Source organism: Aotus nancymaae, unplaced genomic scaffold, assembly GCF_030222135.1.
Source record: "Aotus nancymaae isolate 86718 unplaced genomic scaffold, 86718_ANA_hifiasm-v0.15.2.pri h1tg000008l, whole genome shotgun sequence".
In the NCBI taxonomy this organism is placed as follows: domain Eukaryota; kingdom Metazoa; phylum Chordata; class Mammalia; order Primates; family Aotidae; genus Aotus; species Aotus nancymaae.
Genome location: NW_026988419.1, coordinates 3,530,456 through 3,557,383, shown reverse-complemented (window position 1 = coordinate 3,557,383; position 26,928 = coordinate 3,530,456). Strand labels below are relative to the sequence as shown.

The following is a 26,928-nucleotide window of genomic DNA, read 5'->3' as shown; positions in this document are numbered from 1 at the left end:
GACATACAGTTGACAAATGCATCTTGTGGACTGACATTTTCCAAGTCAAATCCTCCCTGGGGGCCGAGGGGAGGTGGTCACTACTCTGAGGGGATGTGGCCTATATGGGGGGTGGCTCCTAGGTGAGCAGGAGATGGTTCGATGGAGCAAAGATGTCTCCCTTGGCCCTCAGTCCCCAGGCCGTGAGCAGCTGCACTCAGGATTGTGAGGAACTCAGGACAGAGAGTGGCCCAGGCCAGAGCTTAGTAGTTCACAGCTGTCAGGAGCTCCCTGGAGGTCAGTAGACTTCACAGTGAAGCGCTGAGAAGAACCAAGGAGAATCCACCCAGGGAGAGTCACAGTCCCCCTACCGGAGGTCAGAGAAGGGAGGGAAGGGCCACCCGTGGAGGACCTCTAGAGACTGGCCCTGTGTCTTCAGCCCCTCAGTGGTCAGCAGACCTCTTGTTCTGGGCCCCCCACCCACATGTATGCACAGGAGCCAGGGCCTGTGGAAGCTGCTGCGGTGTCACGGTGGCCGTGGGACAAGGTAGCAGGGAGAGGGTGGGATTGGCTGCAGCTGGGTATGTGGGGTCTGTGCAGCCTGGCTGCTGCCACGGAGAACCAAGGACACACGTGGATGCAGGGGAGTGGGAACTGGACCCCGAAGGGTCTGGCTCCTGGTCACCTGGACAGGCCCAGTTGTGCTCCTGAGCAGTGAGGGCCACTCCCTGCAGCCCCACACTTGGTGGCCAGGTGGCTGCTGAGGAGACCAAGATTGCTGGGTGACCTGGCAGGGGCCATCTGAGGCCTGCTCTTCTCTGAGGCCAGTAAGCTTAGTCCAAGACAAGGTCACACAGCATCACATGAATCTATTTATTTGGTGAATCAGGTTAATCAAGTCATTTTTTTCCAGTGCTAACCCTCTGCCGCTCCTGTGACGCTGGGCCCCGCTGCCAGTCATGGGGTGGACTGGGTTGCAGCTGCGTGGGTCCAGACTCTCGGCCCTCCTGCCGAGCAGCCGTAGTGGTCTGCAGCATGGATCTGCGCCCACTCCCACAGATACTTAGGACAGTTTGGGTCCCCAAGGAGAAGAGACCCTTCTTCCCACAGTGTTTCGGGATGGGTCAGGGTCCCCAGGGCCCACCCACAGGTCCATAGTTGTCACATCACACTGAGACTGCTGATGCCCTCCAAGGACCTACCCCTTACGGTCATGCAGCTCATGGGTCCTGGCTCCCCTCCCTCCCCCACCCAACATGATCAGTTCCTCTCAGCGGTCTAGAGCCTTCCTGTCACCTGGACAGAGTCATGCTGCACAGAGATAAGATTTCATATTTGAACATCTCTGGGGATAAGGGGTGGTCAGGTCCACCCACCCCTCTCTCTTAGGAAGCCAGTCTGGCCCTAAGCACATGGCTAGACCCAAGTGCATATGAAGGGCACCACTCAACTCCGACAGGCAGGGTCCCAGCTCCTCGTGCAGAGAAAGAAGTGGGAAGAGAGTGGTCCCTAAATCTGTCCCCCAAGGACTCTGACCCAAACCAGCCAAATGCCCTGCTGCATGCAAAAGTCTGGATTCCTCAGGGTATCATGGGTGTGTCTCTGTCTAGGGTAGCCGAGGGACAAGGCAGCCTGCAGGCAAGGAGAGGAGTATCCGGGGCTTGGGGCAGCCAGGCAGTCTTACCTCTGGGTCTGCAGAGCCTGACTCTGTGGCTGCAGTTCCTACAGGCCCAGCCCAGGAGCCTGAGCCTCTGATCCGGGTCCCTATGGTCAGTCTGGTCACTCCTCCACATCCACTTCCACCCCTTCATTGATGCTTTCCTCCTCACCCTTCCCTCCATCCACCTAGGAGGAGGTGCACAGAGTGCCACCTGAGCACACAGCGGTGGGGGCTGCTCCTGAGAAGGTGGCTCCTGCCGGTCCATGGCTCCTAGGCCAGCCAGGAAAGGCTCTCAGGCGGGAAGCAGCTCAGCCAGGTTCCCCACTCGTCCTGCACTCCCTGCGGGCTTCAAGCCTAGGGCCATTGCTCAGCTTCCCTCCTCCTCCTCTTCCTTTTCCTCCTCCTCTGCTGGCCCAGGTTTATCCAAATCCCTCTCTTCTCCCCACCCTGCCGCCACCCCTCCCGAGCCCTTCCCACCTCCCCACATGGGTCCAGATCCTACAGTAGACAGCAGTTGCTTTTCCTCCTAAAGACCTTGCTCACGCGAAGTCTCATCAGTTACTCGTCATCCCACTCACTCCGTCGTGCAAACCACCCCGCAACTGATCCTTCTCATCATTTCATTCTCTGGGGCAGCTGAGTCATCAGAAGTCTTCCGCTGTCACTGTGCTCTCCTCCTCCAGGTCCTTAGAGAAGCCATCCAGGCCTGACTCAGTTGTTTACAGTTTCCTGGGGGGAACTCCCCACCCTGCCTTCTTTCTTAAGCCTCACCAACCTCCCTCCCACCCACCGCTTGTGCTTAGCTGCCTCATCTCCCTCCCAGCTGCCGGGGAGGGACGGCTCCACAGGCAGTGCCACGGGTGCCAGCTGCCCAGCCAGGATACAGGTGAGCAAGACCTCCTCCACCCTCATATGGCGGAACCAAGGCAGGCCTGATTCTTTACCATTGTTTTCAAGGAAACGTGTAATGAGCAACTTCCCAGCCTGTTCAACATAGAAAGCGGGTCAGGGGTCTCCCCTCTCCCAGGGCCGTCTCCCACTGCCTCTCCTCGCCCTGGGCCAGCACCAACACTCTATGCTGTGGTCACCCTGATGGTGATGGGGGAGGGGCTGTCTGCTTGCAGCCCTGGGCCGGTCTTCTTCCTTCCCCAGGAGTGTCCTGTCCCATCACGGCTCTTGGATGTCATCAACACCACACTCAGTCATTCTGCAGCCTTCTCATGGGCACAGAAAGGTCCGGCTGGCTTCCTTCACCTTTCTGAGGCCCACTGGAAACCTGGGTGATCCACGCATGCTTGCCCAGCCCCAAACAGCACCCCCACTCGCTGTCATCTCAGCGAGGCTTTTGGCAACACAGCTCCAGAAGGCACTGGAAAACGCAAGTCTGCTCCGTCCTGGGACACCCAAACTAAAAAGGGGCTTCATTCATCCCTACCCCCCTACCTTTGCCCAGGACACTCTCCCCCATAACTGACTCTCTTAGTTCCCTCCTCTACCTCCTCTCTTTCTCTTTCTTTCCAGAACCTCCCAGTCTAACAGAAAAATGGGGAGATTTGGAAAGACCTTGTCCACATGGTCCATTCTCTCTCTTAATTCTTCTGCTCTGTAGTTTTTGGACTTAGAAATCAATACTTCACCTGGTTTGGGGGTTCTTCAGGGATCCCTGAACACTGGGTGGTACATGTGGATCTGTCTGGGCAATGGAAAAAGGTCTTTGGGGTATAATGAGCAAAGCTGGCACTCAATGGGCATCAAAGAGAAGCATATCAGTGAAGATGGCATGGATCATCCCGCCACATCGAAACCCTGGAACACGACATCCATTTCCAGAATTCAGGGTCAGGGCTCCCTTCCCTGAGCAGGGTGTCCTTCCCTTAGCCCCGGGAGATCGTGGTGTCCTGCAGGACCAGCTGGACCCTGGAAGGCCGGTGGGCTTTGATGTTCATGCGGAATTCCTCAATGACAAAGTAGTAGCAGAAAACATCCAGGCAGCAGTTGATGTTGGAGAAACACATGGAGAGTTGCAAGAAGAAGCTGATCCTCTGCTTGGCTCTGCAGTCCACGATAAAGCCGTTCCTCACCAGGAACTGCAGGAAGAACCCCAGGTGGACTGGGAGGAAGGAGACCACAAAGACGGCCAGGCTGACTGCAATGGTGTAGATGCAGGCTCTCTGCTGCACCCAGTCCTGGGTGTGGTCGCGGCGGCCCAGCAGGATGTGGATGCTCCTGGAGGAGCAGAAGCCCATGATGCCCATGGGGAGGAGGAAGCCAAACACCTCCAGCGGGAAGACCACCTTCGCACTCCAGGTACCGTCAGACATGTTGTGGAAGCACATGTAATTCTCCACTGTCCCATGGAAACTATAGACAGGGATGCTCCCGGTCCACACCAGGACCCAGATGGTGCAGCAGATCCCAAAGGTCTTCCTGGGGGACCGGAGGTGGTTGACCAGGAGAGGGTACCGGATGGCCAAGAACCGGTCCATGCTGATGAAGCAGATGGTGAAGACGCTTCCGTACATGCTGATGAAATAGAGGCACTCCACCAGGGTGCACAGGGACGGGAAGGGGGGCCGCACATGGGACAGGACCATCTTGAATGGGAGGGAGAGCACCAGCAGCAGGTCAAAGACCGCCAGGTTGATCATGTAGATGGAGGTGGCAGCGTAATCGGGCCACCTCTTCTTCAGGAAGGAGCTGAAGCCGAAGATGGCCAGCAGGTTGAGAACCAGGCCCAGGAGGAAGGTGGGGATGTGGACTGTCAACTGCAGGGTTCTCATCAGCTCGTTCACGCCCTCGAAGGAGCAGTTCCCGCTGGTGTTTGGCTGGCTCATGTTTCTTCCTACGACGCCAACAACAGATCAGATGGGACTCCTTTCACTCTCTTGATGTGATGGATTCAAATGACTTTGTCAAGAATAACAAACACCTCCCAGCATCACACAGCAATTCATGCCCATTGAATCACAACTAGAACACAGAAAAGAAAAATGCCCTTGAATCCTGCTGGCCAGACGCAACCACTGTTACTTTTTGTGTGTATCAGTCCAGACTCCCTTTCTCACTCTCTTTCTGCCATACACACACTTTTCTTTTACAAATATGGAACCCTGCTGTGCATGGGCAGCTGTCTTTTAAATCAGAACTCCTTTTGTTGAAAGAAGTAACAACATATATCCCAATCCAACAGGCTTTGGCAAAGAGAGAATTTCACATAATGGAAACCATGAATACTAGTGCAGGGCTGACTTCAGGAGCAGCTGGATCAGGGATTCAAATGCTGTTTCCAGGGTTCAGCTCCTCTTGTCCCCTCTGTCTTCCCCCACCCACTTTCCTGATGGTTGGACAGAGTCAACCTGCAATGAGGGGTGATTGACACCAGAGCATCACATTCCCCTGGACACAGTAGTTGGTTAGTTCATTGGTTCAGGGGCAGACATTTGACTCTCCAAGAGGCCATGATAAGCAACACAACTTTTGCTTGGGTTTGCAGGCAGAGGGTTGGAGTCTTCTTAGGGATTCATAGTTGCCAGGATATGAGGTCTACAGCTGCTGCAGCCTCATGTACTCCAAAGAGAAAACCAGACAGAAAATGGAGACGTGGGAGAAAGGGGATTCCCAGAGGGAATGAAGCGTGGGCCTGAGGTCTCCACAGGGCAAAGAAAGGCCTTTAGTCAGGCAGAAAATTAGAAGTGGCCTCAGAGACAAAAGGACCAAGGCTGTAGGTGTGGTTGCACATGAGTGTGGTCCGAGCCTGGGCAATTTGGAATGAGGGGGTGAGTGCCATTATAGTGTTCTGTATCAAGGTATGGAGTTCTGGAGCAAGACAGCACCAAGTGTTCAACCCAGGCGTCCAGAACAGAGGCTGCTAGAAAGAGGATTCAAGTATGACCCAGCTTCCACCCTCTCCCCACTCGCCCACCTCTGCCCGCCTCCCCACTCCCTCCTTTCTCACCCACTCTTCCCTCTCCCCACAAGCGAGGCCACGCTGCTGGTGTACTCGACTTCGACTGGTCTTAGACACGGAACGTGCCACATTCACTAGTGCACAGGACCACGGCATTGGCCTGGCGTCTTCCTTAACCGCTTCAGCAGCAAGCAGCTGGGTGAGCAAATACAGCCAGGTCCTGCCGTGAGACCTGCCTTCCTGTGCTGCTCTCACCTTCCATGACTTCTTGCCTAGCAGGGGCTGAGATCCCAAGATGTCGATGCAGCAGGGAGGAGACATCAGCATGGACTCCCTCCAGAGGATCCTGTACTAGTGACCACTGCAGCTATTATTTATTATTATTATTATTATTATTATTATTATTATTTTGAGATGGAGTCTCCCTTTGTTGCCCAGACTGGAGTGCAGTGGGGCGATCTCAGCTCACTGCAACCTCTGCCTCCTGAGTTCAAGTGATTCTCCTGCCTCAGCCTCCTGCATAGCAGGGATTACAGGCATGCGCCACCACATCTGGCTAATTTTTTGTATTTTTAGTAGAGATGAGCCTTCACCATTTAGCCAAGCTGGTCTCGAACTCCTGACCTCAGGTAATCCGCCCACCTCAGTCTTCCAAAGTGCTAGGATTACAGGCAGGAGCTACTGCACCTGGTCCTGCAACTTTTGTTATTAATAAAAGCTTCCATTATTCATTATTTTTCACAGCTCCTGTTATTAATTTTAAAAGTATTCCATGCACTCAATAAGATATCCAAAGAGAACAAAAGAACATACGTAGGGAAGTCGGCCTCCATTGTACCCTAAGGCCTCAACTGTCCTTTCCAAAGGCAGCCATGGCTTACAGCTTCTTGCATAATCCTCCCAGACATTTTCTAAATATACACCAATATGCAAATACATGCATGCATACATATACATGTATGGCTTCTTTAAAATTTGGAAATAATATGCCCACAGCTCCTGTCTCTGACTTTTTCACTCAACAATGTTTCTTGGACGTTGCTCTATATCAGCATATGTGAATGGCTTGTTTGCCTCCCATGGTGTAGGTATACCAAAACTCATTTAGCCAGCAGCCTATTGATAAACATTTAGGTTTCTAGCGTTTTACCAGGAAACAAAGAATTCCACAATAAGCATTCCCGTGACTTATTTTTTTGCTGTGCAGCTATTGCTAACAGAATTCTCATTCTGCTATTGTTTCTCGTCACTACTGGGAGTCTGTGAGAGGAAAAAATTGGGGTATTTTTTAAGATCTTACATGGAATACCATTCCCAAGCCCTCTCTGATCCCTAATGAAAAAGAAAACAGACAGATAGATAGATAGATAATTTATTTATTTTTGAGACGGAGTCTCACTCTGTCACCCAGGCTGGAGTGCAGTGGTATGATTTTGGCTCACTGTAGCCTCTGCCTCCCGGGTTCAAGCAATTCTCCTGTCTCAACCTCCCAAGTAGCTGGAACTACAGGCGTCCGCCACCACACCTGGCTAATTTTTGTATTTTTAGTAGAGATGGGGTTTCACCATATTGGTCAGGCTGGTCTCGAACTCCTGACCTCAGGTGATCCACCCGCCTATAGATAGACATTTATAGGTGCATAGATATATCATCCATTGAGCACTATGCACTAAACATTTAATGTACGTTACTTGATTTGGTGGCTTTCCAAACAGTCTGTGTTTTCCAAGGTATTAACTTTTCTCACACATTGATGTCACGAGAGATCTAGGAAAATGTACTTCCTCATATTCAAAGCCTTGGTGTCCTGTGGTTTGTGGGACAGTTTGTGTAGGAGTAACTGCTCCTACTCAGGATCTGCAAGCTGGGGGTGGCTGCCTCCTCACCAAACATGCTGAAATGGCCACAGGCCTAGCTCAAAAAATTACTAGAATAGCTTGGAATTCACAAGGTAAATTTCAAGATGATGAGGAAGGCAGGCCAAAGCCCAGTTTAGGTCTAAATGTAAAATGTTGCAACACCAAAGAGGAAGATGGAACTGGCTTGGAGAAGTTTCCTTTAAGACTAGAAACAGCAGAAAACCAAAAACCACAAAGATAAGAGCAAATACAAGTTTCTGTTTAAAGAGATCCAGTAACATTTTGAAAAAGGAACTGAGGGTATCTCTCTTTGTCTGGGTCACACTCGCCGATTAAGAAAAAGCAGCCACCAATGACGAAAGTTCAACACTCAGAGGCCCTTCCTGTCAACTGTTACTGGCAAACTCCACGGATGAGTCCACCATATTGCTGGTGGTTCCGAGTGGCCAAGAAAAAAATCAGTGAGGCTCAAAGTCCAACCCAAACCCAGATGCCACGTGTGGCTGAATTGGGGGAATGAGTGAATAACAACGGGAGAAAAATGGTCTGGCAGAAAGCACACAACCTAGGGTGCTGGGATGAGTCTACTCTGACGGTGGTAGGTATATGCGTGGAAAATAGACACAATTTGGCCAGCAGTATTCCCCAGTAGGATTATTCTTAAGGTCACATTTGAATTACAGACAGAGTTCAAACAGAAGCTTCTCGGAGGGTAGTCTTTGAAGCCACAGAAGGCACTCTATCGTCTGGCAAGAAATTAGGTTGAAAAAATACTGTCAGCTAATGACAGAGTGAGGAGAGAATCTGAAAAATTAATCTGAATTCCCTCTGGAAGTCCAGGGAAACCATCTTTTTGAGTCTTTTTCAAAAAAATCAGGAGCTTCACTGTAATAAGATAAAAAGGCATCAATGTACTCCAAACTGCAGCAAGAGATGAAATAGTAGTCACCCTTCTCAAAGAAGTTTGCTAATGAAAATCAGTCTACTCGTGGGCAGGGAGGGGAACGGGGGTGACGACAGCAACTAGCACCACTGACCTGGGGCATGGGGCCATGCCATTGGCAGCTCCTGTTCTGGCCAACCCAGGGATCTACCCCAGTCACTCAACAGTACCGCAGTTGGCTGGGTGGGAGGCTGAGTCCCTTCAGGTCCCCTGAGAAGCAGATGCTAAGGCAGTGTTAGACAATCCAACAGTTGAACAGGGGAAGTGCCTGTGAAGGATAGCGGGGAGAGGGAGCAGGAGAAGGTGGGGTGAACCTTCAGAACACCTGCAAGTCTGACGCTGCGGAAGGAGATGGGGAAAGAAGGCCAAGGTGGGAAGGACTTCAGACAGCAGTGCGGATCTCAGCTTGTCTTGGCCAAGCCATGGGGCATTTCTGAGCAAAGCTGCCTTTTGGAGGAGATCCATATCATCAGAAATCACCCCAGGCTAGTGTCTCTGCCCAGCTCAGGCACTGGCTAGGAGCAGCCCAAGGAGAGTGGCGTCAGCATCAACGTCACCATGGACCTGAAGCAGCAGAGCTGCACTGACTGTGGTTGGAGTTCCTGGCAGTGGTTCTCTGGAATTGCAGGGAGGTCTCAGCAACACCCCTGCAGAGCTGCCAAGGGGCCATCCCAATGCTGCCACTGATGTCGGGATCTGGTTGGTGCCACAGGCAGCAGTGGGGATGTTCCGAGTCTCCATCCCAGCAGCGCCACCTGTGGAGTGCTGACTTTCATCCCCAGCAGGGATGGGTGTGCGCCTTCACCTCCTAGAAGACTTGAATGGGGCCTCATCCCAGCCTCTCCAGTAGGAAATAGCACTGAGTAAGCAAAGGTCATGGGTCAAGCAAATACCATCTGTGAATAGAGCAAAAGGACCCAAAACCATGTGAGTCAGCAGCAGCACGGTGGCCGAGAGGTGCGGCTAAATGGAACTGTGGAATAAATGAGAACAATACAGGAGGTGAAGTGCCATGTTTCATGCAAAAGCTTGGAGAGGGCCACTCCCAGATGCCCTGCTGACACCTCTGAATGTCCCGCTGCCATGTTTAAATGTCACTAAGATAGAGCCTCACAAACATCCATGAATAAACAAACCAAGTTCCTTGGAAACCTCTGAAAAAATAATTACACCAGAAGAGGTTTGAGGGAGAAAATCTGGGTGCAGGAATTTCGTATCTAACCAGGTGTTCCTGCGTAGAGAGTGCAGAAAGCAACTCTCAGGTGGATGGGGCCTCTAGAAGAATAGTCGCCTCAAAACTTCAGGCCTCCAAGACAATGACTAAGAAGAGTGCAAGGATGAAAACATCAAGGTAGAAAGCTCGGGACCGAGAATCGAATTGAAAGCAGGAAATGATGGAAAGAGACCTAAGTTATGATGAACATAGTTACAGATTTAAAATTAAAAGAAGAAAAAAACAGAAGAGATTATCTGGCTGGACTAGTGGCTCACACCTGTTATCACAGCACTTTAGGAGGCCAAGGTTGAAGGATCACTTGAACCCAAGAGTTTGAGATCAGCCTGGGGAACACGGTGAAACCCCATCTCTACAAAAAAATAGATACTTTTAAAATTAGTAGGGTGTGGTGGCTCGTGACTGTGGTCCCCAGCTATTTGGAAGCTTGTGTGGGAGGATCACTTGAGCCCAGGAGTTTCAGACCAGCCTGGGTAACATGGTGAAACTCCATCTCTGCAAAAAAAAAATTAATTAGTAGGGTGTGGTGTCTCATGCCTGTGGTCCCCAACTATTTAGGTGGCTGTGTGGGAGGATCGCTGGAGCCCAGGAGTTTGAGGCTGCGTTAGCCATGATCGTGCCACTGCACTCCAGCCTGGGTGACAGAGTCAGACCCTCTCTCTAGGAGAAAAAAAAGGATGATCTGAGTCCCTAGAAAGAGACAAGTTGTAATACTGTGGATAAATTAACAAAGCAGGAAGAACGTTCTTGTGTTGTGGGGGTGGGGAAAATGGAGAGTAATAGTAAGTGCCTGGGTGAAGCAAATGGCTCTATTGCTAATATTTCTGTTCTATTTTTTTACTTCAATAATTACAGAAATATGTGTCAGATTTTTGAAAACCTTAAAGTAACCACTATTAAAAATATGATGCCTACCTTCAAAATTACTAAAGAAGATGAAAAGAAACGAAACCAACTACATAGCAAAGGAGTTAATATAATAGGAAAAGAAACCGGATAGAAATTACAACAAGTGTGAAAAATTCAAATTTTACTAACATTCTCAGTTCAATTAAAAAATAAAAGTGTTTGCTCTTATAAAAGGTGCACTTAAATGACACAGAAATGTTCCACATAAAAGTCCTGTGACAGTCTGGGTGCAGTAGCTCATGCTTGTAATCCCAGCACTTTGGGAGGCTAAGGCAGGTAGATCACCTGAGGTTGAGAGTTCAGGACCACCCTGGCCAACATGGAGAAACCCCATGGTGTGGTGGTGCATGCCTGTAATCCCAGCTACTCACAAGGCTGAGGCAGGAGAATTGCTTGAATCCAGGATGCAGAGGTTGCAGTGAGCCGAGATCACGCCATTGCACTCCAGCCTGGGCAACAAGAGCAAAAGACTGTCCCAAAAAAAAAAAAAAAAGTCCTGTGATGATAGAACAGAAAAATATAAACAAAAGAAAGAGAGGCAATATTTATAACCAGCATTGTAGAATTGCAGAACAAAATTGCTCATCAGGATTATTAAGCTTATTTTTATAGACTAAAATAAAAACTCAATGCTGAGGGCAAATATAGTAACCTTATATACCGAACGGTGTTGTACAAGATTACATCGGGTAAAAATCTTAGAATTCAAGGAGCCATTGGCAAAAACAAATTACAGTTTCAGACTTTTATATACTGTAGATTAGAACAAAACAAATAGGCAAAATATAAATGAGGACACAGAATTATATAAATAATACAATTAATATAGTTTAATGAATGGCTCTTGGGTTTGGTTTTAAGCAAATAGGTAATCCATTTTTTTTTCTCAAGCAGCCAAGAAATACCTGGCCAAAAAGGAATTATCTACCTTACAAGAACAAAACCATCCCTTAAAAACAATGCCGAAATTATGTTGGCTGTACTCTGACCACACACACAAAAACCTAGAAAATAAAAATACAGCCTGGCCAGGCGCAGTGGCTCATGCCTATAATCCCAGCACTTTGGGAGGCAAAGGAGGTAGGATCGCTTGAGCCCAGGAGTTCAAGATCAACCTCACAACATAGTGAAACCTCCATCTCTACAAAAAAAAATTCTTTTTTAAATTAGCTGGGTGTGGTGGCTTGTGCCTATAGTCCCAGCTACTCAGAGGCAGTCATTAAGGCAGGAGGATGGCTTGAACCCAGGAAGTGGGCTGTGATCATGCCACTGCACTCTAGCCTGGGCAACAAAGTGACATCTTGTTTATATAAACCCTGTCTCAAAATAATAATAATAACAATGACTATTTAAAAATAAAATGAGAACTACAAAACCAAATACATGAGATGTAATCAAGAATAACAACAACTTTTTGGATTGGTTATTTAAAAAAATAATAAGTTGACAGGATACATCCAAAATATATTCTGGGAGATAAATACATAGTCCTAACTGCTTTAATTCTCTTTAAGGAAACTAAATAAATGAATTAAGCACTTAACTTGAGCATTTAGGGAAAATGAGGGGAAAAGTATAAAGATAAAAGCAGAAATGAAGGAATTAGAGAAAATATCAGAATCAGAGAAGAAGCAATGCACAAAGCAATACATATATTTCTAACAACTATGATCATCAAGAAGACTCAGATAGTCATAACTAGAAAGAAGAAAGAAGACATTCAGCTTAGAGAGGACAGCAAAAATAGCAAGAAACTGCATTACTTGTGTGTCGATCTGTTTAAAAACTTTAATGTAGTTGTTGATTTGGGGGCAAAAACCTAATTTGCCACAATCTATACAACGTTTGACACAAGAAGAAATAAAAGTATTGACTAGACTAATAACCATAAAAGAAACTCAGAATTTTATCCAATATTACTCTTAAAATAGGCTCTAGCTTATTGCAAATTTTCAAGCAACAGATAATCCCCGTGCCCTATAAAGTACTTCAGCACATAATATTAATGAATTTCTATTAAACTAACTTATCCAAATATCAAAACTCAGCACAAAAGAGACAAACTTGCTCGAATACAATCATGAATACATATGTAAACATCTTAATTAAAATATTACCAGGTAGAATTCGGTACATTATAATTATAAATCATCATGACAAATCAGATTTATTACAGAAATTTAAGATAGTTTCAGTGTTAGGAAATCAATTAATATTGTGTATCACATCATTAAAGCAAAACTAAAAAGTCATCCAATTGCATCAACAGTTTTTCAGAGTTATCTAACTAAAGTACTTTTTACAAAGAGTAAATTGCTCACTCACACCAATGGCCACTTCGTATTTAATGGTAAAATAATAAGAACTTTCTTGTTGAAATCAGACATTTACTAACACCCAGAAATCTCAGACAATGCCCTAACACATTTAACAGGAACAAGAATAAGTGAGCCACTTCCAAGAAATCAATAATACAAAGGGAAAGCTTAGTTAAGAAGCTATGTTGAGACCGTCAGTTAACAATTCGGGAGTAAAAACCAAATTAGAATCTCATCCTACACAGCATCTCAAAATAAATTCCAAATTCATTAAGGAATTAAATTTCAAAACAATCAAACCATAGAAAAACTCAATGAAAATTTAATTAACAACTTATAAAATCACTAAAGGGAAAAACTCTTTGTCAACTTAGCAAAACCGAAAAGCAAAGAAACAGAAAATAAACAGGACTGGTCTGGTGGCACAGAAATTTTTTTAAAAAAATTTCTTTTTGCTAAAAAATCTTAACATCAAATAATATACTCAAAGAAACAAAACACAACCAATGTTAGACAAATGATGTTCTTTCTCTATGAAGAGTATATAAAAATGAATAATATCAAGACCAACAACAGATCAACGAGCAGTGACATCGGCAGTTCCCGGAAGAGGATTTATAAAGAAATAACATCTTTGCTTATCAAATTTAACAAAGAATTTGTCAAGGGTTCTGTGAAACCAGTCACCAATATACTGGTAAGCGTACAAATTAGCACACAACTTTTGGGGTTTGATAACTTCTATTACAAGCCATGAAAACCGTAGGCCTTCCATCCAGTGATTCTGAGAATTTGCCTTAAGTAAATCATATGAAAGGAGAAAAGTTGTGTACAAGAATATGTCCACCTTGACATTTTTTCTTCTTCTTTTTTGCCTCAATGTATTACCACATCACATTTTTTCTAATAGTAAAAAATGCATACACACATTTAAATGCCAACAAGAGGTTAATTTCACTATGTAAACTTACTCAATGGAAAATTTTTCTGTCTCACTGTTATGTTTATGCTATGTTAAGTAATAAACCCACAAACTACAGAATTAGACATTCAGAATGACTTCAACTGTGATTAAAATTTTAAAAGCCCACGCATAGAGGGGGAAAAGAAACCCCTAAGAAAAGATTTCTACATGCCAACCAGTGGTTGCTTTCTAGCAGTTGGATGGTGGGTGATTTAAAAATCTTTTATCTTTATATCTCTTTCTTTTTTTGATGGGTTTTTCTAATTAATTAATGATCATATGAAAACTTGAGATTATATATATATAAACATACATACATATATATACACACACACACACATATATGTGTATGTATATGTATATATATATAAGATGCTTGGCGGGGGAAAGGAGACCAGTAAGGATATCTTTCAATTTTTTCCTTCTACATCAAAGAAACAGCTTGTGGTCCGGGTTTGTGTTTGAGGCATGGCAGGTAGAAGGTTAACACAAAATTTAAAGACACGCATTGAATTCACCGAAGCTCAGCTGATGAGGCATGACCTTGCAGGGCCAGAGATGAGCATTTCAAGATGGGACTTGGGAGCAAAGCATGAGAGGGAGATGTGGAAATGTCAAGTGAGACAGCAAGTCCCACCCAAATGACGAGAGAACAGCAACAAGAACCCGATTCGCGATTTAAAAAAAAACTGAAAAATAAACAAGTTTCCTCTGTTCACAGGTCAGCCATCACATCACAAAAACATGCGTTACATAGGAGTAAAGGACAACATAAAAGACACAAAATGCCAGCTTCACAGTGAAGAGTGGGTGAAGGTGAGAAAAGAGATTTCAAACATAATTCCCCCAAAGCTTGGCAAGCTATCAATAGAAACAAGAAGTTAAAATGTAAATATTTTCCAAATTGAATATTTAGGTTAAATTACTTTCTCTATTTTAACGGGACAAAAGGAAGAGAAACTTCACAGTAGAAACCAAAAATCAAAAAACCATAATATCTCAACACAGAAAGCAGAGGCGCGACCCCACAGAGGTTTACGCAAATATTATAAACAATTGTTAATACTCCCTATGTTAATCTATTAAAACGAGCCTGCAATTTAAAAAAATTCGATCATCTTTTGTCAAGGAAAAGCACCAAGAAAATGAAAAGACACAGATTAAATGACAGCATAAGCTTTGGGTTATCGGGCACGTTCTGTGCTAGAAAGGAAGGGAATAGAACAAAGTGATTTTTTTTTTTTAGTAAAAAGCATTGAGAAAGTAACATGGGAACGCCACAAGAGTGAAAGTTACAATAAATAATGAAAACATAAAATACTCCATTTCTGTTCCAATTATCATAGCAAACAGGTACATGATGTGACCACGTCAGAAATGCAACAGAAACAAGGAGAAACAGAAACATGATGCAGCTGGAGCTTCGGTGCCCCTCTCATAGAACATCCATGACCAAATAGAGAAGTTAGAGCTCTGAGCAACCCAGTCAGTAAGGTGGACTAGCAGATCAGGAAGAAGTACGTCGTGAATCAAGGCACTGTGCTCTCTTTAGAAGACCAGAAGGCCTTTTACAAAATTGATCCCATTCCCGAGCCCAGGCAAGTCCTCAACAGCAAGGGCGATATTACACTCCTCATTCTCAGACAGCAAAGAAAATAGCTGTTTGTTGGTCCTGACCTCTTAGCTGCAGCGCCATGATATTAATAATACTTAATAGACATTTCTATGCATTCTCTTACGTAGCCTCTTAACGTGTGAGTCAAGAGACAAAATCAGATGTATATTGCTGAAAGAAACAACATTTATACACAAAACACAAACGCAGTCACCTCTTAAATGAAAGTGGGAATTCCTAAGTGTTCTTTTAAACAGGAAAGAGAGAAATGGGGTGAACCAAGGCTACACTCAGTGATCCTGGAAGTGGAGAGAGAACGGCCGTGGCCAGTGCACAGCTCTGGTACCCGAGGCTGTCTGTCTGCAGGGCTGAACTCCGAGGGGCTAGGGAACCACAGCATGGGAGAGCACGCAGAAAGGCCTAGAGATATTCCTAAGCCCTTGAAGGAAAGACACAAGGGCCTCCATCCCCTAGGGCTCGTGACATGTTTCACCGTACGACTTCATGGGGTCAGAAGAGGAACGGGTTCCAGGTGCCGCAGAAAGCAGATCTATCTCGCAGCCAGTGTCTGAGAGCAGACAAAGCAAAGCAGCCTCGTCATGTGGTGAGCTCTCTGTCACCAAAGGTATGCAAGCAAAGGCAAAGAGATGTGCTTATCCAGAATGCTGTAGAGGGAATTCATACACGGCTGTGTCTTACTGTTGGGTGTTTTTGTTTGTTTTTTAACCCTGAAGTAGAATCTTCCTTCAATATAATGCTGTTTTCCAGGCTTTGGTGGAAAGGAGAGACAGCATCTCACGTGCGAAGGGACTGGGTGGAGCGCAGAGACCTTGCTTCTCCGCCTGCTCCCTCTGCTTGTGGGGCTCCATCTCAGTTCTTCCATCCCTAAGGCCCTATTCAGCCCTGAGCCTGGAGGCCTCACTGTGCTGGTTCATTTTTTTTTTTTTTTTTTTGTAGCTAGGGTCTTGCTTTGTCACCCAGGCTGGAGTGCAGTGGCACAATCAAGTCTCACTGTAGCCTCAACTTCCCAGGCTCAAGCAATCCTCCCACTCAGCCCTCCTAGTAGCTGGGACCACAGGCATGCACCACCACACCCAACTAATTTTTTATTTTAAAATTTTATTTATTTATTTATTTTCAAATGGAGTTTCACTCTTGTTGCCCAGGCTGGAGGGCAATGGTGTGATCTCGGCTCACCACAACCTCCGCCTCCCGGGTTCAAGAAGCAATTCTCCTGCGTCAGCCTCATGAGTAGCTGGGATTACAGGCATGTGCCACTACGTCTGGCTAATTTTGTATTTTAAGTAGAGACAGAGTTTCTCCATGTTGGTCAGGCTGGTCTCGAACTCCCTACCTCAGGTGATTCACCCGCCTTGGCCTCCCAAAGTGCTGGGATTACAGGTGTGAGCCACTATGCCTGACCTAATTTTTTATGTTTTATAGAGACGAGGTCTCACTATGTTACCCAGGCTGGTCTCAAACTTCTGGGGTCAAGCGATTCTCTCACCTCTGCCTCCCAAACTGCTGGGATTACAGGAGTTAGCCCGAGCGCCCAGCCTGTGCTGGCTCTTAACTGCTGACTCAACACATTCTGCAGCTGGGATTCCCGCAGCTGCCAGTGCCCCGTGGTACCCTCATCTGCTCACACCTTTGAGGATCCAGCATCCCACCTGTGGCAGCCCTGAGGTTATGCCTGCACAGCTGAGACCTCGAAACCCACCTATGTAGCTCCACACCAGACCTACCTTCCTTCCCTCGGCAGCCTGGATTTTCCAGAGAACACAAACAACGGGAAGATCACAACCCAACAGAGGTTTGCGGCTGAGAAGGTGGCCCTTCCTGCAGCTGTGGGGCTGTCATCTGCACAGAGCATTGCAGTGCAACCCACCTCAGAGATGGCAGGGCCAGAGCCTACAAAAGCAGCATTGGCACAGCCGCAGGGATGGATTCCTGGAGCTCCCCCAAAATTCCACAGTTAGAATACACAGCATGTCCATCACGAACAATATAGTGTGAATAAAGTCATCCACCTGTGCCTGAGCTGGGCTTCTGGGCACCACGAGGCAAGAAGGAACAGGACACAGAGGGGACAGGGGACATGGCCACGATCTCCCAATGCCTGCATGTTGCTGGGGCTCATGTGGGATTGGAGTGGGGCTGGGAGAGTGCAGGGGCTGGCTTGGGGATATGAGAGGTGGCCAGCCATGTGCTCAGTGCTGTGTGGCAGGAACTCAGGACACTTCTGGGAGGTTGCCTTAATTATGCCCATTTCACAGATAAGGACGGTGAGGTTCAGAGACTCTAAAGATTCTACCCAAGTTCGAACAGGCCGTGAGGGACCAGCTGGAACTCATGTTCTCAGTCTCTCCTCCTCCCTCACACTGGCCCCCCACCAGCAGCTGCCAAGCCCCCTCCTGACTTCTTTGCAACTTAATGCTCCTCTGTCCCCTTTGACACACCCCTCCACTGCTAAAAATCCCACCCCTTCCTTCAAATTCCCACTTCCCGGCTACACCCGCGTCATCCGATGTGGTCTTCCCAGTGCAGTCCCAAGTGGGTGTCATGAAGAGTCCTCTGTGTCCCCCAGGGGGAGTGTGTCCCTGCTGTCCTGCAGCAGCCCCAGGACCAGGACCTCATCCCCTTCACCTTCATCCCTGAGCCTCACATACAGTTTGCCCTTGGGAACGTTATTGCATGAGAGAGGGAGTGAAGAAATGGCTGAACATATGGCCTGGTCTGCTGCAGCTCCATAGTGACTGGTGCTCCCTTTGGAACTGGGCAGCCACTCGGAACCAAAGGCAAACCCTGACTTCCAGGGAGCTATGGGCGGCACTTTGCCCAGCCCGGTCCCCTCATCCCCAGCACCTCGGGTAGCACAAAGCCCAGGTGAGGCCAGGCCAGCCAGACATGTCCTGACCTTGGGTTCTCCCTTGCAAGGAAGAATCTAGAATTTTCAGGGTTCGAAGTGCTGCTGTGTCTTCCCTCCCGGCCTCTCCAAGGGACACTTGGCTGGGGTTTGAGAACAATGCAGCTATAATATATGATAGTGACAAGGGCGCTCCCCCTCATTCGCTGCCCTCGAGCGCCCCGTGAGGAAGAAACAGTGTACTGCCTCATTTCCCAGAGAGGTAAACGGAGGCTAGAGAAATTACGCGGCTGGTGAGTGGGTGAGCCTGGGCTCCTAGGTCCTTCTGGTCACCAACAAGCACTTGCTCAGAGCTGCAGGATGATCCCTGAGAGTGTGTCATCTCGGGCACCTGGTGATTTCCCAACAGGATTCAGAGAATGGGCGACGAGCTCAGCGGAGGGCGGTGGCACGCGAGCTCCCAGCCCTGGGGAAGGTTCCCAGGCTGCCTATGGGGAGGTTTCCCCACCGATGTGATGCTGCAACCCTGACTCAGATCAGGAGGAAGTTGAGGGTTCGTAGAAAAATGTCACTCATAATCGGGGACAAACCAGGTCTGCCTGCCGCTGCTGCTGTCACGGAGGCTGCCCCGAGCCTGCCTCTGCCCTGCCACCTGGGACCGCTCCCTGAGTCGGGGCAGGTGTGCACAAAGCTCCGGCCCACACAAGCCCCGCTGATCTTAGGAGAGTTACCTGCAGTCCACAAAAGCAAGGTCAGGTTAGAGGCACTGTGCCTCAGTTTCTCTAAATGGCCCAGAGGCTGTTACCTGTAGGTGGTCCGGTGCAGCTGAGAGGGCTGAGAGATGTCATTTCTCCTCCAGGCCTGGCTGCCAGCCTGCTCTGGGGAGAGTCACTTCCCTTCTCTGGGTCTCGACTTCCTTGTGAGTGAAATGAAGGGGAGGGACCAGATGCTCTTTGAGCAGCTTTAGTGTCACCCTGTCTGGCCCAGGGGCTCTGGCTCTGGGGTCTACAGGGGTGCTGAGTGGAACTAGGGTGTGGAGATGGGGAGCAGTTTCCAGGAGGGGGGTCTACACTCTCGTGCTCTCTTGGAAGATCTGCACGTCCCCCTCCCCCAGCTGCCAAAAACCAAAAAACCAAAAAGCCAAAAATCACACTGCATGCGTCAAGGCCTGGGCAGCCTCTGGAAGAGAAGGCAGCCTCTCCTGCACCCCAGACGCTCTAACAAGGGCACCACGCAGGAGCAGCAGTTCTCAGCACCCGACAAAGACCGTGGTGGCTTCCAGCACTGCAGGGTTTTAGGATCTGAAACTGCTGCCCACAGAAAGGAAAGGAGGGTGGTACTGCACGCCTTCCAGTTTAGAACTTGCGTGCCCAGCCTCAGAGGAGACCTCAGCCTCCGCACCTGTGTCTGCAAGAATGGTCAGTGGGGCCCCGCAGCTCCTTCAGCCTCAGCTTCTCTGCCCCAGGCCTGCACAGAGACTTGGGGCAGCCTTAGGCCTGTGGCCTCCAAGGGTCCTGCAAGCAGAGATTTCCGTGGCATCGCCCACCGTTAGGGCTGGGCGAGCTGAGACTCACCGTGGGCCTGAGTGGCTCTTAGCTGGGAGCCCTCATAGATTCCCGCCCATCAGGAAAGTCTGGGCCGAAACCTCCCCTGGCAGAGGCAGCTCCTGTGCCTGGAGCTGCTGGGAGGCCCTGTTGGAGGACCAGAGCACAATCAATTTTTCTTTGTGTGTGTGTGTGTGTGTGTGTGTGTGTGGTTTTTTTGGAGACAGAGTTTCACTCCTGTTGCCCAGGTTGGAGTGCAGTGGTGCAATTGATCTCAGCTCACTGCAACCTCCGCCTCCCAGGTTCAAGTAATTCTCCTGCCTCAGCCTCCAGAGTAGCTGGGACTACAGGCACAAGCCACCATGCCCAGCTAATTGTTTTTGGATTTTTAGTAGAGACAGAGTTTCACCATTTCTACAAAACCGTTTCACCTGTTGGTCAGGCTGGTCTTGAACTCCTGACCTCGTAAACCTGCCTTGGCCTCCCAAAGTGAGGGCATTACAGGTGTGAACCACCACGCCCGGCCCTGGCTACCTTCTTTTAAGAAATGAATATTTCTACATTATTGCTGTTGCTCATTGTTTAAACTTGAAAACACGCGCTTGATTCAAATACATATGTAAAAACATATGGGAACGTATCTGTCCCACTCCTAAATCCAGCTCTCACCTACCCCTCGGGGCACCGCTGTTAAGTTTCTTTCAGAGTTTCTGTGCCCGCCCGTGCACCTATGAGCTCTTATTTTCTCCCTCTTTTGACACAAAAGCTGGGGCACTACGTGAGCTGCTCTGCAGTACAAGACATCGTCCACCTCCCTCTCCTGAAGAGCTTTGCTAACCACCCCCGCCAAAGGCGTGATGGGGGATCCCTTGCCAAGGTACATGTCCAGAGAGACTCAAAGGTTTGAGCTCCTAAGAGTGAGGCTAGGCAGGGACTCCCCCCAGCCCCCACCCTATGGCTCAGGTCTGTCTATCCGGCTTTCCCCTCCCCTTGCCACAGCTCTGGGGAGTCATACATAGGAAGGACTTTCTCAGATAATTTCCCTTAAGCCTCCTGAAACCTCTCACCCTAGTCCTGCCCACTGTCTCGCCCTCCAGAATAAATTGGAGACTCTGGGAGCCTGAGCGGGTCCCTGCTTGCCTTCTAGACTGGGAGCCCCGAGTCGGGCGGGGGTTGGGGGCACACACCTTCGACTTCGCCAGTGGGGCAGCTTCGGAGCTTCAGGAGCTCCTTCAGAAAGCTTCTTCCAGGAGCTTCCTCCGGAGCTTCTTTGGAGCTTCTTCTAGGGCAAAGAACAAGTGAATCTATGTTTACCAAAGCGTGTGTGTCCAGGATAGCTGGGCACTCACCACATCCTCCCCTGATGCTGCTGAAATTCGCCCCTTCAGCAACCAGACCCCGGCCCTGACCTCGTGGGGCATTCCTTCCTTCCAGAGGGGAACCCCACCCACTAGGGGCTTTGCAGGGTGACCAGCCGGGCCAGGACTGTGCAGAAACTGTCCCCGAGACTGCCTTGGAGGGCTGGTCAGAGAACAGGATCAGGGACAGGAGCTGAGCCCCAAGGGACACGGGGAGGGAGGAGGAGGCTCGAGGAGGGCACCCCAGGTAAGGCTGGCAGGAGGGGCATGGTGTTGGCGACAGCCCAGGCACCCTCTGCACCAGGGTAAGAGGGGAATGGCAGGAGCCGAGGCTGGAAGCTGGCCAGGCAGGAACCAGGGGCAGGGGCTGCCCTGGGGTCCCAGGGAGCACAGGCTTGGCACAGGAGCAGCATGCGACAGACCCACTGGGGCGGAAGCGGTTGGGTTGGGATGAGGGCACCAGCAGCAGCAAAAGGAATGAGGGCAGGAGGAGGGCGTCAGGGTGTCTGAAAGAAGGGTCCAGGGCATCCGAGGCAGCCGGACTCTGAAGATACCCTCAGCGGGTCTCCGCCCGCCACTCCCCCGCAAAGCAGCTCTGTCATCTTGGGCTGCTTGCCTAACCTCTCTGAGCCCATTTCCCCAGCCACAAATTGGAGTTACGCATCCATTCAATCAAAAAATGTCTGCGGATAATCTCCTAGGGACCAGGCAGTGGTGGCGAAGACAGACGACAGTGCCTGTCTCAGAAAACGGTGTTTTAGGTGTTGGCATGGTAACAGGGCTAAGCGCACCCAGGAAGTGCCTGGTACTCAAGCAGTGACTGAGGCCCCCAGTCCTCGTTGATTCATGCCTGCCTTTGTCTCCTCTACTGGGTCTATTTGAAGAAAAAGGAAAAGGAGTAACATTGATAATGGGACCCTCAGAGGAAGCCCCAGCAGCGAAAAGAAGGAAGGAGAGGCAAAGACAGGAAGACGAGTTGAGCACCCTCCGTGCAGCCGCTGCCCCCACTCTCTGCTCCAATCCTCCAGGTGCGGCCTGGAGACAGACTCAAAGGGTTGAACTCCAAGAGCTGGGTGAGGCAGGGACTTGCCCCAGGCCCCACCCTGCGGCTCCCCATCTGGCTTCTCCCCTCCTGTTCTCTCAGGAACACTTCTGTTCCCAAGTCCCACTTATTTATTTTAATTTTTGTAAAAATAGAGATGGGAGGCCAGGTGCGGTGGTTCATGCCTATAATCCCAGCACCTTGGGAGGCCGAGGTGGGTAGAGCACCTGAGGTTGGGAGTTTGTGACCAGCCTGACCAACATGGAGAAACCCTGTCTCTACTAAATATACAAAATTAGCCGGGTGTGGTGGCGCATGCCTGTAATCCCACCTACTCGGGAGGCCGAGGCAGGAGAATCGCTTGAACCCGGAAGGCGGAGGTTGCAGTGAGCTGAGACCACACCGTTGCACTCCAGTCTGGGCAACAAGAGTGAAACTCCATCTCAAAAACAAAAAAAAAAATAGAGATGGGGTTTCACCATGTTGCCCAGGCTGGTATCGAACTCCTGGACTCAAGTGATGCCCCACGCCCAGCCTCCCAAAGTGCTAGGATTACAGGTGTGAGACACCACGTCCAGCCATCAAGCCCCACTTATACATTAAGCCTGGATGACTCCGCTGCACCATCAGCTGGGTGTACACACCACATGAAGCCGGTTCCTGGAGCCTTCGCTGAGGACTGACACCCTGCCCCCTAGGTGCCCACAAAGACAGCTGGGCTCTAATAATCACCCGTAGCAATTGAAGATGTCTGGCCTCCTTGAAAATGGGCCCATGGCAGCAGAGGTCAGTGACGCTTGATGTCAAGGCAGGAGGGAGTAAAACACGCAAGAGGGTAGCAACTGTCTAGAAGGCAGCCTTCCCCTCCCATGCCCCCACACGTGCCTCTGTCCCTCGCTGGAAATGTAACAGCAATGTTATGGGAGAAGGTTGCCGATGCTCAGATATCTGCGTGTGGGCTTGCATTCTGTCCTTGTTGTGATCCAGCCAATTCTTTTGGAGCCTCCAAGCTTCTCCCTGCAGTCATCCTGCCCATGGTTGCTGATGGCCCTGATGGGGCTTGGAGCCCCCAGAAGGTACAGAAGTTGGACAAAGGTGGTCTTCAAATGCAATGATTATCTTAGCACCAAAAGCCTACAGCTGGCCAGGTGCGGTGGCTCATACCTGTAATCCCAGCACTTTGGGAGGCCAAGGTGGGTGGATCACCTGAGGTCAGGAGTTCCAGACCAGCCTGGCCAACATGGTGAAACCCCGTCTCTACTAAAAATACAAAAAATTAGCTGGGTACGGTGGCACATGCCTGTAATCCCAGCTACTCAGGAGGCTGAGGCAGGAGAATTGCTTGAACCCAGGAGGCAGAGGCTACAGTGAGCCAAGATTGCGCCATTGTACTCCAGCTTGGGCAACAAGAGTGAAACTCAATCTCAAAAGAAGAAAAAAAAGCCCACAGCATCCAAAGGAGGCACTTTATTACGAAGGTTACAAAGATCACAGGTTCTGGAACAGCTAGTCTCAAGTTTCCCCTGCTGCCAAATGCAGGGGAGGAGAGAATTCTGGAACCCCATCCTGTTCCACGGCTCCCCACACACGTGGAGCCACTGACTGTCTTGTGAACGTTAAACAAATCCTTCCAAGTGGACACCTCTGGCTCCGTCTCATCTGTGTCCTCCCGAGGCCCTCCTGAGGTTTGGCGCTCACAGGAGCAGAGTCCCGGGCTGAACCCTGGTGGCAGCTTCCCAGCATTTCCTCCACTACCGCCGGGCATCCAAGGCCCGCAGCTCTCCTCCCTCTTGGGTGATAAGGCCAGGAGTCAAGGAATGGGGGGGTTTCTTCTCCTCTCTGAGCAGCCCCTCTGGCCTCCCAGCCGCTCCCCGTTGAGGCCACCGGGTCACAGCTACTGAGCTACACTTGTTTATTTCCCAGGGATGCAGGGATGGGTGTGTGAGCAGATGGTGGACACTTTTGAAATATTTATTTTCTCTTATGTTTCCTGTTGCATAAAGTGTGCTATTTCCTTTGCCCACATGCCCGTCAGGGGCCTAATACTCTGTTTACACTTTAGCTGTTGAATTCTGATCCTTCTTACTTGTGGAGTCGTTTCTCCTTCCTTCATGCCTTCCCGCCCCTCCCCTACACATAGGCATTTTTATCTTTGGGTTCTTGGTTTTGTTTTTCTTTTCTTTTCTTTCTTCTTTTGAGACAGAGTCTCACTCAGGCTGGGGCGCAGTGGCACGATCTCAGCTCACGGCAACCTTCATTTCCCAGGCTAAAGTGATTCTCCCGCTTCAGCCTCCCAAGTAGCTGGGATTACAGGCACCCCCCACCACTACCGGCTAATTTTTGTAGTTTTGGTACAAAATACAAAGGCGTTGAGAGATTTTGCCATGTTGCCCAGGCTGGCATCCAAGTCCAGAGCTCCAGCAATCCACCTGCCTCAGCCTCCCAAAGCGCTGGTATTACAGGCGAGAGCCACCACGCCTGGCCCACCTCTATCTTCGTTTTGCTGCGTGGAAATTGTTCATTGTGTCCTTTGTCTCCATGAATTGTCTTGCAGCGTTTTAATAATGAACCTATCTTCGCCCTTCCGTAGTTTGAGTAACTAGGACATTCATTTCCTTCCTGAAAGTCTTTTATTTAATTCTGATTGGGTGGACGGTACAAATTCTTCTCCAATACTGAGGGGCTGACAGGTGAGGGCTACGGGGAGATCCCCACCTGCCCTACTTATCCTGCCACTCCCCCAGGAAGTGTGCCAGCACTCACACCGTATTCTCCGGCAAAACCATTTGTCCCGAGAGCCTTATCTCACATGTAGAGCCACCACCTCTGCTTTTTTGTTTTTTGTTTGTTTGTTTGTTTGTTTGTTTTGAGATGGAGTTTCACTCTTTTTGCCCAGGCTGGAGTGCAATGGTGTGATCTCGGCTCACTGAAACCTCTACCTCCCGAGTTCAAGCGATTCTCCTGTCTCAGACTCCTAAGTAGCTGGGATTACAGGTGCCCGCCACCACACCCAGCTAATTTTGTATCTGTAGTAGAGACGGGGTTTTGCCATGTTGCCCAGGCTGGTCTCGAACTCCTGACCTCAGATGATCCTCCCGCCTCGGCCTCCCAGAATGCTGGGATTACAGGCGTGAGCCACCTCGCTCGGCCCCACCTCTGCTCTTTAATGCCATCAAATATCTTCCCGGGCACACCACGCTCCAGCACCTGGCTCAGTCTTCATCTCCACCCCAAGTCACCCCGACCCTTCAAGGAGACGTCATTACCGATGGTGACAGCTCCCTCCACCACTGACCCTACCTGTCCTGAGGACCACACAGAGGGCAGTACATTTCACAAATAAAGTCCATTCATTCTCCAAACACCCTGGGAGGTGCAAACGATCAACAGCCTTGTTGACAGAGGAAGAAACTTAGGCACAGAGGGCTGGAGCCCTGTGCCCAAATGTGCACCACAAGCTGGATGCAGAGCTGGGGCTGGGCCTGGGAGATGGTGTCCAGAGAGGCCGATTTCTACCCGCCCCACCTTGCTGCACCCTCACCAACCCCGTGAGGCAGGACGCGTGGGCACCCCCACTTTACAGGGTAGAAATGGAGGCGCTGAGAGGTTCAGCAGCTTGCCCAAGAAGCCTTCTTGCTAGGAAGCTGAGCAGGGAGGCTGGGCATGGTGGCTCATGCCTGTAATCCCAGCACTTTGGGAGGCCAAGGTGGGCAGATCACCTAAGGTTGGGAGTTTGAGACCAGCCTGACCAACATGGTGAAACCCCATCTCTACTAAAAATACAAAAACAAAAAAATTTAGCCAGGTGTGGTGGCAGACACCTGTGATCCCAGCTACTTGGGAGGCTGAGGCAGGAGAATCACTTGAGCCTGAGAGGCAGACGTTGCAGTGAGCCAAGATTGTGCCACTGCACTCTAGCCTGGGCAACAAGAGCGAAGCTATGTCTAAAAAAAAAAAAAGAAAGAAAGAAAGAAAAAGAAAAGAAAGAAGCTGAGCAGGAACACAGTGCACCTGCTGCAGCCACAGGCCCCAACCACTGCGCCCACGAGGGCCGCATCTCACAGTCCGGCCTCACGGCCCTGCCCATTAGCCCCACCCCCACGAGCACATGGCGGGGTCCCTCTGCTCTCCTTCCTTCCACACCCTGGGTAGTGCCTCACTCCATTCACCTGCTTCCCCACTCCACCCCAGGCTCCTGAGCCCACGGACGATGCTCCAGAAGCCAAAGGGAACCATCCAAACAGCGGTCTCAGGGCACCAGCACCCCTCACCCCTTCCCTGGTGCTAGGGCAGACCCATCCCAGCCCCGGTCCCATCAAGGCCACTCCACACCTCAAGGCCCCTCCTCCAGTCCTCACCATCCACAGACAGCCTGGCCTCCAACCTCACAGAAAAAAATCTGCATTCTGAGGCATGAAGCTCTGGCCCCTTGTCCTATAAACCAGCCTCGGTCTGCACCCAATCAACTGCAAAGCTATCTCCACTGCTCAAAGAAACTTACCTCCCCACCACCAGCCCACCAGCCTCCTCTGGGCATCTGCCACATCAGGTGGTCTTTGCTGTTTGTCGGGGCAGTGAACATGTTAGAGGCATCACAAGATGAAAAACTCATTCACTGCATAATTGATCCTGAAGGTAGAAAATTACCACCAGCTGGATGCATACTGTTTCTATCATCTAAGGTGACCAGAAGTCTTAATTTATGTATTACATCATTTTTAAATTACAAC

General features: G+C 49.5%; 1 protein-coding gene across 1 annotated transcript; it reads right to left on the bottom strand.

Moving 5' to 3' along the window:
• Nucleotides 1-838: 838 nt before the first annotated feature.
• On the bottom strand, nt 839-19,149 carry GPR55 (G protein-coupled receptor 55). The gene is made up of 2 exons (XM_012434222.2): nt 19,060-19,149; nt 839-4,609 (listed from the first exon to the last, which is right to left on the bottom strand). Exon 2 carries the CDS (start codon nt 4,471-4,473, stop codon nt 3,514-3,516), a length of 960 nt encoding a protein of 319 aa, XP_012289645.1. The 5' UTR covers nt 4,474-4,609; nt 19,060-19,149; the 3' UTR covers nt 839-3,513.
• Between the last annotated feature and the right edge of the window lie 7,779 nt (nt 19,150-26,928).

Bases quoted from the DNA above. Each gene is read 5' to 3' on its own strand.
- GPR55 (XM_012434222.2), bottom strand. From the start codon at position 4,473: ATGAGCCAGCCAAACACCAGCGGGAACTGCTCCTTCGAGGGCGTGAAC.